Source organism: Thermobia domestica, chromosome 3, assembly GCF_964235325.1.
Source record: "Thermobia domestica chromosome 3, izTheDome1.hap1.1, whole genome shotgun sequence".
NCBI lineage: Eukaryota > Metazoa > Arthropoda > Insecta > Zygentoma > Lepismatidae > Thermobia > Thermobia domestica.
In genome coordinates, this window is record NC_137456.1 from 16,107,744 (window position 1) to 16,120,413 (window position 12,670).

The 12,670-nt window shown below is 36.1% G+C and overlaps 1 protein-coding gene across 1 annotated transcript in view; it reads right to left on the reverse strand.

Annotated features, from left to right (window-relative positions):
- The window catches only part of LOC145680194 (retinoid-inducible serine carboxypeptidase-like), a 74,765-nt gene that overhangs the window by 2,815 nt on the left and 59,280 nt on the right, over positions 1-12,670 (reverse strand). The window contains exons 5-8 of the mRNA XM_081750447.1: positions 10,339-10,543; positions 4,877-5,050; positions 3,832-3,909; positions 666-820 (exon numbers count right to left, since the gene is read on the reverse strand). Of these exons, the coding sequence (XP_081606573.1) occupies positions 666-820; positions 3,832-3,909; positions 4,877-5,050; positions 10,339-10,543 (612 nt within the window). The remainder of the gene's footprint in view (positions 1-665; positions 821-3,831; positions 3,910-4,876; positions 5,051-10,338; positions 10,544-12,670) is intronic.

A 12,670-nucleotide genomic window follows, 5' to 3' on the forward strand; every position in this document is an offset into this window, starting at 1 on the left:
GTAGCACCTATAAACGTGAATTCTAAAACACTCGCATTGTTAATATTTTCAGTGTTAAACAGCTTATCAACTGATTGTTAGGATTTTGTTAATAAACAAAAAAAAACATCGTTGCTGCGCCTTGAAGAACCGCTATGTGACAGTTGTGTCGATAATGTGTTATGCCGTGCAAATGAACCTCAAAGCTGCCAGATAGCGTCCCTTATAATGTCATAAGTGAAAATTCACTTGTTTTGCCACAACATTGAAAAAATAATAGATTGAAATTAAAGGCTTCAAATACTAATCACGTACATATTGATTCTCTATGTGCATATCAAGGAGCAAAATTAAACTGACATATGCTAAGTAAACACAAAAATAGTAATATAATATTGTTGAATCAAGCTACAACAATGTCCAGTGCATAATATACGCGGAACCAATTTTATTATATTTTTCAACTGTTTCCGTGTATATTTCGCAAAATTGTAAAAGTGGAATGTTTATGCTTCTCCTGAAAAGTTGTGATTTCAATACATAGCGGTTTTTCGAGGCGCAGCGACGTTCATATGGATTGAGACAAGCAGGGAAGTTATCATAGCTACTTATTTATGTACAAACCTCGTAAAACAGCTGCGAACAGTCAAGATCAACTCGGCAAGGAATACAATTAGGAAACTTACCATATGACCTGATCGGTCAACCCAGTACATACGGAATCGTCCGTAGCTCTTCACATAACCTTCAAGAATTCCATTAACGCCGATGCCTCTACGGGTGGCACTCCTCCATGATGACGCACCTGGCCAACGCAATCTCTCAACCCAGTTCAACGTTCCTAATTAAATTAGAAAGAAAATAAAATGAGTCATCGTTGTACCTTAATGTTTTCACTGCTGGAGTTACGTACATACAAAGTTTCCTGTCCGTTGAGTGTTTTTTTTTAACAGTTTGTACCTTCGTTTGTTACAACAGAAACATTATGTGGGAAAGGGTAAAACTTCTTCATTATTGTTAGTTAACATTGGGTGAAACGGGTACAGTGTTCGGTATTATCTCTTCTATTACTACAGTTAAAAGTAAAACGACCTTAGTACAAAACAATCATCTATATTCGTCAATGAAGTATCGCAAAACCGATAATAGCTTTCAGTATACATGGTCTGATGCATGCACATTTAACAATGACATAGCATTCAAGATCGCAACTGTAACCTAACATAACGAACTCGAAACAATGGATTCGACACTAATCTCGATCAGTCGAGATATTTTGTTTGTCAGTCCTTCTGGGCCCTCATGACGATGGGAGCTGAACTTGGACTTTAAAGGCAGACTTTCATGCAAGTTTCCGCTGCGTTCTTTGCTTGCGATGTGGCTGAATAGCCAATTGAAAAAGTTGTTTAAGCACAGCTCTACGTGCAGCACAACTTTCTGTTGGCTACTTATAGAAATCGCAAACAACGAACGCAACGGATGCTTCTATGAAAATCCGCCCTAACGCTATCGGGAATGTGACTACTAATCTGAGGGACACAATACACTATGGATTCGACACCAATATCGGTCGTTTTAGATTAGTTTGGCATGTGAATCCCTTTCTACAGCCCTAGAGGTCTTAATGGAGGTTTAACATAGACTTAAATGTGACATGTGATTCATCAATTTAGGGACTCCTAAAACTATGGATTTGACACTAATATCAGGTCATTTTTTATTATATTTTCATGTCACCATTCTCTCCTCCGGGGACAACTTGGATTTAAACGGCATCGGATGTTACTATTCATCTCAACGACACTAAAACTATAGAATCGAATCGGTCGATATCTATAATTTTCTGTTACCTCTCCCACTAGAAGCTGAACGGGATTTACAGATATCGGAATTGTGAGAAAAATCAACTAAGGAACCCCTAAAACTGTGGATACCACACCAATAATGGTCATCTTTAATAATTATTTTTACATGTAACCATTCCCCCTTCAAAACTACTAATGAGGCTTGAATTTGAATTTAAATTGCATCAGTAGTGTTACTTTTCATCTCAGCGATCCCGAAAACTACGGATTCAACATTAATAGCAGGAGGTTTTCATTATTTTTGTACCTCTCCGTCCTCCTTAGATGTGCTAGGAGGTCTTACCCCACAATACTGTTTTCCACACTGTAAGTAATATGAGTACAAAATTTGGTTAGAATTGCTCCAGATATTCCAGAGTTACGCTGGAATACGTACATATATATATATATATATATATATATATATATATATATATATATATATATATATATATATATATATATATATATATATATATATATATAATAAAAAATAGGTAAAGAAATACGAAACATTAAAAGTATGTCCCGTATAAAAGTAAGAGATATACGGAAAGAAATTGAAAAGCTGAGAAAATTTTCAATTATAAAATTATTTCTGGGTTTTATGATATTTTAAATATATTTAATTTTACTTCTTATAAACTATCAGTTTTGTTTGATAACAGTGATTTTTGTAATAATAAATTAATTTTCCGATGCACTTAACTTCATTCATTACATTCCATATAAACTTTTACACTCAAGAGAGTTATCAGTCCACAGTAGAGACCTGCACGGGCCGGGTTTGGGCAGGCCGACTCTGCTATTTCTTTGGGCCGGGCCGGGCTTGGGCGGGCCGACAGTGTTATTTCTTTGGACCGGGCCGGGCTTGGGCTAGCCGACACTGATTTCTCTTCAGGTCGGGCCGGGCTGGGGCCGATCAATTGCAATTCTTTAATAATTATTGACTTTCGTTAAATGATAATTGGAATAAAGCCAAACGTTAAAGTGTGTCCTTGAAAAATGTTACAACGAATGCAATAGCTATTTACAGTTTGTGTTGCTTAGCGGCTCCTCTTTCACTATAGAGGATTGCAGGCATTATGCGGTAAATTAAGCTCTGACCTTGACCTTAACTGAACTCAAAATATAACAAGAAGGGGTGGGAATGTTTTGCCTGTCTCTAAACAATATTGCCATCTTCACTTTATGCTAAAAATCAATTAAGTAAGATTTTTGTTACAGGGAATGGAGTTTTTGTTCTCTCGATGACAGGCAAAGTTCTAGGAGGCAATGGTACCATTCGGGAGGCAAGCGTCAGGCTGTGAACCAGAGTTTAGAAAATGTTTCTGAGGGTTAGGTCAAATTTAGTACTAAATTTTGAGAAAGATTGGGGCTCGAGCTAATTTTTTTAAAAAAATTATCGGGCCGGGGTCTGGGCCAAAAACTTTTAAAATTTATCGGGCATGGACCGGGCTTGGGCCAAGAATTTTAAAAACTTATCGGGCCGGGCCGGGCTCGGGCCGAAAATCTCCAAAACTTTTCGGGCCCGGGCTGGGCCGGACCTAGGTACGTTCGGGCTGGATTGGGCTCGGGCCGAATAATTCGGCCCGTGCAAGTCTCTAGTCCATAGTAGTGAAAATTGTCCTTTTTAACTTTAATTTTAATAAACTAATTTTAAAGTACGTTTTTGATTTTTGCCAGTACTTTTTCTGACATTAAATTTTAATTTGATCATTATTTTTTCATCGCCATAATTTTAAATTTTAATTTCTTAAAAATCTCATTAATTTTTTCAAGTACGGTTTTCTGATACCATACACATTATACGATATTGCCTACTGAGCTTCCTGGTAGCCAATTGTTTCCGTAAAGCGCCTTTGCCGTGGGAGGCTCGGGTTTGATTATGCCATATCTTATGGCCTCGCTGCTAAGACGGACGCTAAACTGAACTAATCAAATCAAAATATCCTCTACTCTTTAAATTCACGTAGTTTCAGGATATTTATTGTTAATATGAACTCACCTGGAGTATCTACGATGAGATCAAGATTGCCAGTAAAGACGACAACATTGATGTCCGTTTCATTCAGCAAAGATTCCACTAAAATGATATAAAACATTTGATCAATTACATATATGTACATTACTTTGAATACTGACCAATCATAATAATTATCACTCCTTAATTACAATCATAAATACTTATTAACATTAAGTGCACTGTTGATTTACTTTCTATGAAAAAATTAGAATGGGAATTGAATATAGGCTGCCAGAATAGATATCATTAAAGCCTTACTGTATAACAAACCCCAGTTCAAGGTAGTGATAACTATATTCAAAACGCGTATTTTCGAAAAACAATGAACTCTAGCCATAAGGCATTGTGAACGGAGTTACGTTTGGCAACAATGTAGGAAAAATGAATGACGTCTATATTGCGATCCTGTTGGTGACATCACGAGTCATGACCTACATATAGCACAAAGTAAACGCCCCATGCTGTCGGCCCCCGTAGCCGAGTGAGCTAGCGCAACATGGTGGTAAGGAAAAATTTTTTTTGACGTGGGTTCAAACCCTGCCCAAGGAAAGTTTTTAATTTTTTTTGTAACACTTCTCTCGTTAAATTAAAAATAATATTCAGAAAGTGATCTAACGATTATTTTTTTTAAATTTTCATTAAAATAAGTTTGCTCTTGTACTATAGATCCATAGCAAAAGTAGCAGTAGTAATACTAGGAACGGGTTAGAATGAAATTCAGCATTCATTTGTTTCCGTGCGATGTTGCCAAACGTTATGCTTTCTGGCTAGAGCTGAATGTATTTCGAAAATATGCATTCAAAACCCCATTTTAAACGGTAAAGTCATTTTTCCATTATACAACCCCACATAAGGTCACTTTCACGTTTATATAGACCTATTAGATTTGTTAAAGTAATTCAAACAATGTGGTAAAAAGTGCCTTTATTTAGTAAGCAATAAATTTCACTGGTTTGTCACTGGAATATATAATTATAATAATAATCTTCATTATGAAGTGAATTTAGCGTTATGTTAAGTGGATTACCTATATCTGTAACAGGTTTCATGAAATCTTCAGACAGAGCAGAAAACACTGCATTGCTTTGTCCTCCCCAGACAACGTTGGAAGGAATTCCCAGCTGTTCAGCTATTACTCCGTTCATTAAAGTATCCAATGGATCAGCCATTGTTCGCTTCACGTGGTTCTCGAACAAAATATCTATAAAAGAGAAAAAATAAAATATATTTTAATAGATAAATATTGTCTCCTTACGTTATTGTCTGCTGAGCAGATACAACCACATTATTAGTTTCTTTTTATTCTTACTACTATAGTACTCTGCTGCAACCTATAAAACTATCTAAAACAGATAAAATCATAATCTTGAGCTAGGATCCCCTACATAATTTGGGAGAAGATTCTTTTATGACATAATATTGCAATACTGTAATATTACGCACATGGCTCTGTTTACTAACAACCAACACGTGCTCACATTTATAAACATCAATCATCTTTGTCCTAGTACAAATTATTACAGTGGCAGGCAATAGATACACCATCGTTACCACTGGTCATGTGACGAAGAAAACCACCAGCATCACCGCTACACTGCAGTAACTATAAAACCAGGAGCATCACAGCAACTACTATCAGTTTACGGCTGGTCACCACCTTTATTTTTCCTTACTTTGAACTCTAGAAGTTACCTAACTGAAAGCCTCTAGCTTGCTCGAAGCTCTAGGTCTCCTTTCTTGCCCACTTAGTTTGGTCGTAACTCTGTGGGACACCAAACCTGAGCTGCCTAGCTTACGTAGAGATTTTAGCCTTTAACTCCCTTCTGCTTGCGTGGAGCATTAGGGATCTTAGAATCCACTCCACCTACCTTGGTTGGAGCTCTGCAGAAGTTCTTTCCTAGGATGATAGGGTCTTGGGATATTTCTCTTTATCCAGTATTAAAAATTATTTTCATTCGGATGATTTTTGTATTAAACCATTTATAATATATCTAAAGAAATTTTATAATAAAATTCAGTACTAAAGAAAAAACGTTCCCGTATATAATTTAACTCTACCTATGCACTACCTTATACCTGCATAAGTACTTTGCAATATTATCACTATATGCACCGTTTGGATGCAAGTGACCTAAGTTAATAATAATAATAATAATAATAATAATAATAATAATAATAATAATAATAATAATAATAATAATAATAATAATAATAATAATAAGAGGCGTGTTTTTAAGTAAGGTCCGTTTTGTTGTAGACACTAGTAGTTCGCGCGCATACCGCAATGAGCGTGTGCTTCGTGTACCGGCATGCCTCGGGAACAACTGTGCTCAGTTTCAGCTCTCTAGTTGACCTGCACGGTTGTGTTCTGTGGTTTCACAATGTTTAAGACTATCAAGTCGCCCGCCGCGTGAGAGGTTCGCTCAGTGATACGGTTTTTGTTAGCAAGAAACCTGTCTGCTGCAGAAATTCATCGACAGATTTGCGAAGTGTACGGTGATACTGTTATGAGTGCAAGCAAAGTGCGTAAGTGGGTACGGGAACTCAAAAAATGGCCGTGACAACGTCCATGATGAGGACCGCTCCGGTCGCCCTTCTTCGATTACAGACGATTTGGTGGCTTCAGTTGAAGCGAGGGTTCGTGAGAACAGGCGCTTCACAATAACAGGTATCTCAAACGAATTTCCTGACGTGTCGAGATCAGTGCTTTACTAAATTGTTTCTGAACACCTAAAGTTTAGGAAATGGTGACGAGGATGTGAAAATGGCAGTGAACTCTTGGTTATCGGACCAGGCGGCAAGTTTTTATGAAGAGGGTATTTTGAAATTGGTTGAGAGGTATCATAAGTGTTTGAACAAACTTGGCAACTATGTTGAAAAATAGAGTAAAGTATGTACTTTCTGAAAATTTATTTACTTTTTTGAAATAACCTTTCGTTGTTTACTTATGTTCAAACGGACCTTACTTAAAAACACGCCTCGTAATAATAATAATAATAATAATAATAATAATAATAATAATAACGGATTAATGCCATCATTCACTTCTATACACGGGCACCTTTTTTAAAGGGACTTTTGTAAACAGTAAATTATTAGACTGTAAACTATGTTATTTGGTTTCGGTTGGGATCATACCACATAAGATGAGTTTTACATGAAATGTTGAATTTGCAATTTCCTTCCTGCAAAAATTTCAATTTCGAACTTAGAGCTCTTGATATCCAAGCGGCCCATATTAAATTTCGTTACTATGCGCACCCGCCAAAGGCTAATTCTAATTTTTTTTAAAAAATCAAGTGTAAAAGTTAAATTTGTTTGAAGTGTGGGAATGAAAACATTTTAAAATGTTATTTCTGTTTAAAGACGTCGTCCACTATGAACGCATATAGCTTGAGATCAAACCTTCGACTCTTGAAACGAAATGTAAGTGCTCTAGCAATGTGCTCTCGTAACTCTATAGGTTTGTTGGTAAAAGCAGCGTCATTTTAGATTTTGTTCGTGGGTATTTTCCGTCGTCATAATAGTTCGACTTTTCATATCAGTGTTTTACTATACAGCTGATCAAACAATATGTGTTTATCAAACTCAAAGGAGGGAGAATTACACAGTCCTGTCTGGTCAAATATCTCCCCTGGAACATTTGTTGCAATTACTGGGGAAAAATGGAATTAATCATTGAATAACACTCATTTCTGTTAGTAGTTTTTTGATTACTTCGGAAAGTGCGTTACTGAATTCGGAAAGCACAAAACGTACTGCCGTGATTGACAATTTCCATAGATTTCACAAGGAACATCGTCCTAGCTTGATGTGATATGAAGTCTTTGAAGAGGGGAAATAGTGTAAAGAAAGGCATTTATGAAGCTATGGGAACATTTTGTGATTTTTTAAATTCAAGTTCTATAAAAGCATTTCCGAACAAACGAATTAAAGATACAGTTTTAGAACTAAGAAGCTTCTAAACATGGTATGTTTTTCCCGTCTGAATGAATTACTTTACATCACGCAATGGTTTATATAAGGAAAGGAGGAGGAGAAGAGCGAGTATGATTGAATACCAGGAACACTTAGTCGATCGAAACATGTGTTTCTGAATGCATAAGAACATAGCGCAAGAGTTTGTTAGTAATTTGGACTTAAATTTTTTGTAGCATTTTCATTGAAGAGTACTCTACCAAAACAAGAAATGAACTAGTAAGTTAGTTTTAATAAAACCATTGTTTATTGTGAATAGAATACTCAGCAAACAAAAGTTGTATTACATAAGAGAAATAATGTGATTTCATATATGAAATTAAAGTAGTACATTCTTAAGAGTTATATCCCACAGATAATTAAAAGCAGCCCAAAAGGTATCGTGTCACCTAATTTGAAATTTTGATAGCGAAAACACTTGAAAAGTCGCCCAATCTGACAACATAGATGGGCGAGTATTGCTAGATGCTCACAAGATAGTCGTTTCGGTAACAACAAAGAAGGTTACTGGCTAAATCATACTCCCACATCACAACATTGGCAACATTTGCTGTAAGCAAGATTAATCAATGGGAGAGTAACATTCAAGATCAAACGTCAGTTCCGTTACCACGTGCAATAGAATGCATAGTTTGTGGAAAATAGAACAATACATTTTAAATGCACTATGTTTATAGAATATACTACGAGGGTTATTGTTCCTGAACTTGCTTTAAGCTACCAGAGGAGAAGCACGTGAGATAAAAAACGGACGTTAGCCAAAGCTGTTTGTTGCATGTCGCCAATAGGCAGACTCTGCCATCTAACCATTGTGGAGTGCAATCGAAGCGTCGCCAAGTATTAACTACAAGATATAATTCAAATTATTCAGGCAACTTCCGAGTTTCCTGAAATTCCAGAAGCAAACAGTTTAGAAATCATAATCTACACCTTTCACGAACGACATGATTCACGCATTCATTAAAGTACATTCATCACTTGTAAAGTTTCCGTCATAATTCTTACTCATTCGATGGTGAATTCTGCTGTAGGCTATTATGCATCAGTACATCCTTATTTAAGCTCTCAACAGCAATCGTAAACACAGACATCACTTATAAAGTTCCTGTCATAATTCTTACTCATTACGCGGTAAATTCTGCTGTATTGTGACCTTGCACCTGGAGAAATAGAATCACATCATCAGTTCAGACTTGGCGTCCGCTTCGACTGTAGTCTAAATGTTTTCAGGCTCGCTGCTTCACAGCGATTGAATTATAGAGTCTGTCTATAAGTGTGGAGGATGGGCGACATCGAATAAACACCTTTGTGTTATCTCCGTTTCGTCCTCTGTGGTGTGTGTGACTTTCAACACTGTATAGCATGATGACAAACAGGTTGCAGTGTTTGTTATGGCATGTTAATTAGAACATAAAATGCTAATGAATATTAAACAAATAACTCTTATTAATTAACAACCACTAGCAATTACAACCAGGCCGGTAGCCAGACCAAAAATGTAGGTAGGGCCCGGTAGAAGTTAGGGGAAGCCTGATCCAACCACATTATGGTTCATCACCATATTATAGTTCATTTGCAAGCCTACTGTGAAAATTTTAGAGGGGGCCAACAAAAATTTAGGGGGCGGCCCCCTAGACCCCCCATGGATACGGGTCTGATTACAACCCATATAGTAAAAATACAGATTGAACACAGAAACAGTCCCTGTTTTCAAGAGGATATAACTTTAATACAAAAAGCATTACTCTTTTCAATCTATCCCAGTATTAATATAAAGTCAAAGTGCCTTATGCAGAGTCGTTCTGACGCGTGATTAGTGCCATACTAAAGAGTTCGACTAACATAAGTTTCCTTCAGTAGTCAGACCTTTAGTAAGATACTAATCATATGTCAAAACGACTTTGCATAAGGCCCAGAAAGTTTTTGGTGGTGTTGATTTGAACTACAAACTGGGACATGTGCACTTCTCTTACACGGGAACCATCGAGACAATAATCCAACTCCAAACAAACATTGTGAAGCGTAAAGGATGTAATGGAGTATATAGCTGTACTGATGCTTTTCTGAAAATCAAGAGTCTGGTTAATGCAAGTACATAGATCAGGCCTACCACATACTCAAGAACGCATTACTGAAGCTATGAACTCCATTTAGTCGATTACACTTCACAAGATTTGACTGGAGCTGGTTTATCTTCTTGATGGTTCCAGTGCAACAGGTGGCGCGCACATCGTGTAGGGCTCTACTTGTAATTCCAATCAACGCCATCAAAATCTTGTTTGAATTTATGTAACTACTGCGAAACTTTAAGAGCATAGTAATTTTGGTATTAAAGTTATAGATTTTTCAAATCAGAGACTAGTTTTGTGCTCATCTTGTAATACTTGGTGCTATGAGTGAGATTCGAACCCCCACTCTCTCTCTCGGGCACGGGGTACTCCTTTAATGGCTCAACAGAGGTAGAAAGAAAAACAACCCTCGTAACTTCTTTCGTTGTATATGAATACTTACCAATAGGATTATCGTGCTTCTTGAATCCGTAAGATGTTTTGTACAAAATATTGTAGAAATCAACCCCGTCGGTTTCTTGTCCCACTACACCCTCGGTGGCTCCCCAATAATCAGTAGCTAGTGACCAACGACCTGAATTCGCAGCAGATTTAGTTGCTTGGGCATATTCGTCTATTGCAGCGTACCCATTGGAGTCAACGAGACCCTACAAAATAAAGATCTAATTTGTTTCAAATACACAATAACACGAAACCTACATCTCAGTGGTTTTTGTGATGATATAATACGTTTCAACAAGAATTTATTTTAATTTTACTTGCATGAATTACCTCTGTGAAGTTAGCGACCAAAAGTTTAAAAAAAAATCTGTATATTTTTAGAGTTCCGAATAGCACTCAAAGAGTTCTAGAGTTCCTGCTAGGTAAGACCAATAATTCTAGCTAAATTAAGATTTTATAGCGAATTTAAAGTTTCGGTACTAAATTCACGCAAAATCATAAATGTTAAAATGTCTATGTTTCTGTAGAGTTCTGAGTAGCACTCGAAGAGTTCTATAGTTTCTCATGAAAATTTAGAAGAATTCTCGCAAAATAACGGAGTCAACAGGAAATCAATGTTCTCTCATAATCTACTGACCACAGATGCCATCGAAGCAAATCATTACGAAATATATAAACCGTGCATAATAAAATTCAAACAATGTTACCCAAAACATTATAGAGCTAGACAAGTGCTACTCAAAACTCTAATCAGAACTCTATTTCATTACGAAATAAAAGAGTTCTATCAACTTGTTCATGGTCGGATCGGGAGTGGCCCAAGAATTGTCGATTTAAATTGTTATAAATAAAGAGTTAACCATTCCACGAACAGATCATTATAGAACTCGGCGAATGCTACTCAGAACTCTCTATTTATAACATTTTAAATAAACAATTTATGGGCCACTTGCGAACTGACTGTGAACAAGGTGATAGAACTCTTATTTCGTAATGAAATAGAGTTCTGATGAGAGTTTTGAGTAGCACTTGTCGAGCTCTATAATGTTTTGGGTAACATTGATTGAACTTGATTAGACACGATTTATATTTGGTTAATGATTTGCTCCGATGGCATCTGTGGTCAGTAGATTATGAGAGAACATTGATTTCCCGTTGACTCCGTTATTTTGCGAGAACTCTTTTAAATTTTCATGAGGAACTATAGAACTTTTTGAGTGCTACTCAGTACTCTAAAAATATACCGATTTTTTAAACTTTTGGTCGCTAGCTTCACAAGGGTGCATGAATTTGCTTATTTCAATTAATGCATAGTCTTTTTTTTATCTCCTTAAATACATTTTTATTGTTATTCATGAATGGAATTAAATCAAATAAATTTAAGGAGACTTACTTGGTAAATTGAGATATTTAGTTCAAGTCCAAACTGACTTTCTAAATTTATAACAATAAAATAATGATTATCTTTAGTTTTATTAATAGAAACATATTTAATACAAACATTTAGTTTCATTCATCATATTCATTAGATGGTACCATAAGTAATTATTCTATTTTGTTATTTGGTACAATTATATAAAAACCTCATAAAAATTTGCTGAAAACATCCAACATTTTACTAAATAAAGTGCCCCCATAATTACAAGAGGCATTGTTCCATTGTTAAGCCTATACTAGACCAAGCTTCGATGCCACTACCTTGCCCTCCATAATAACTATTCCTATATATCAGTAATAAAAATTCTAATTCGTTATAACTAAAACGATAATAACAATAAGATTATGAATTGCAATCTACTACTTGTTCAACATGTTTTCAACATAACGCAAAAACAACTATTGCTCTAACTTAATAAATGTAAAAGTTATAACAATCAGAATATCGCAAAAGACGTGCGCTATACTTGACTTATTTAAAGTGCGGCTTCTCTTATCCGCTACAGCTGGTTGGGATTGCACTGAATGGGCCGTACCTAGGTTGTCATTTGAATTACGTGCCTCTCACCATGGGTCCAGTTTCTATTGAAAACTCGGAAAAATAGAAACTGGTTGGGTTATTGGCTAAGAAGTAATTTATCATAGGGCTTGTGCTAGAGAGTACGGTGGTAAGAAAGAGGAACAGGAAGAAAGAGGCTACAAATGATGGACGGTATCAAAAAATCGTACATGAAGCTGAAGACCGTGGAGAATGGAAGCTTCTAAGTTAGAAGAAGCATGGAAGCATGTAGCATGGAAAAAGCGGCAAGTGACCTGCCAATAAAGGCAGAATACCTATGATGATAAAGCCATCTTCTTGAGCTCAATGATTTTTTTAGGTTAACTTGCTTCTCATA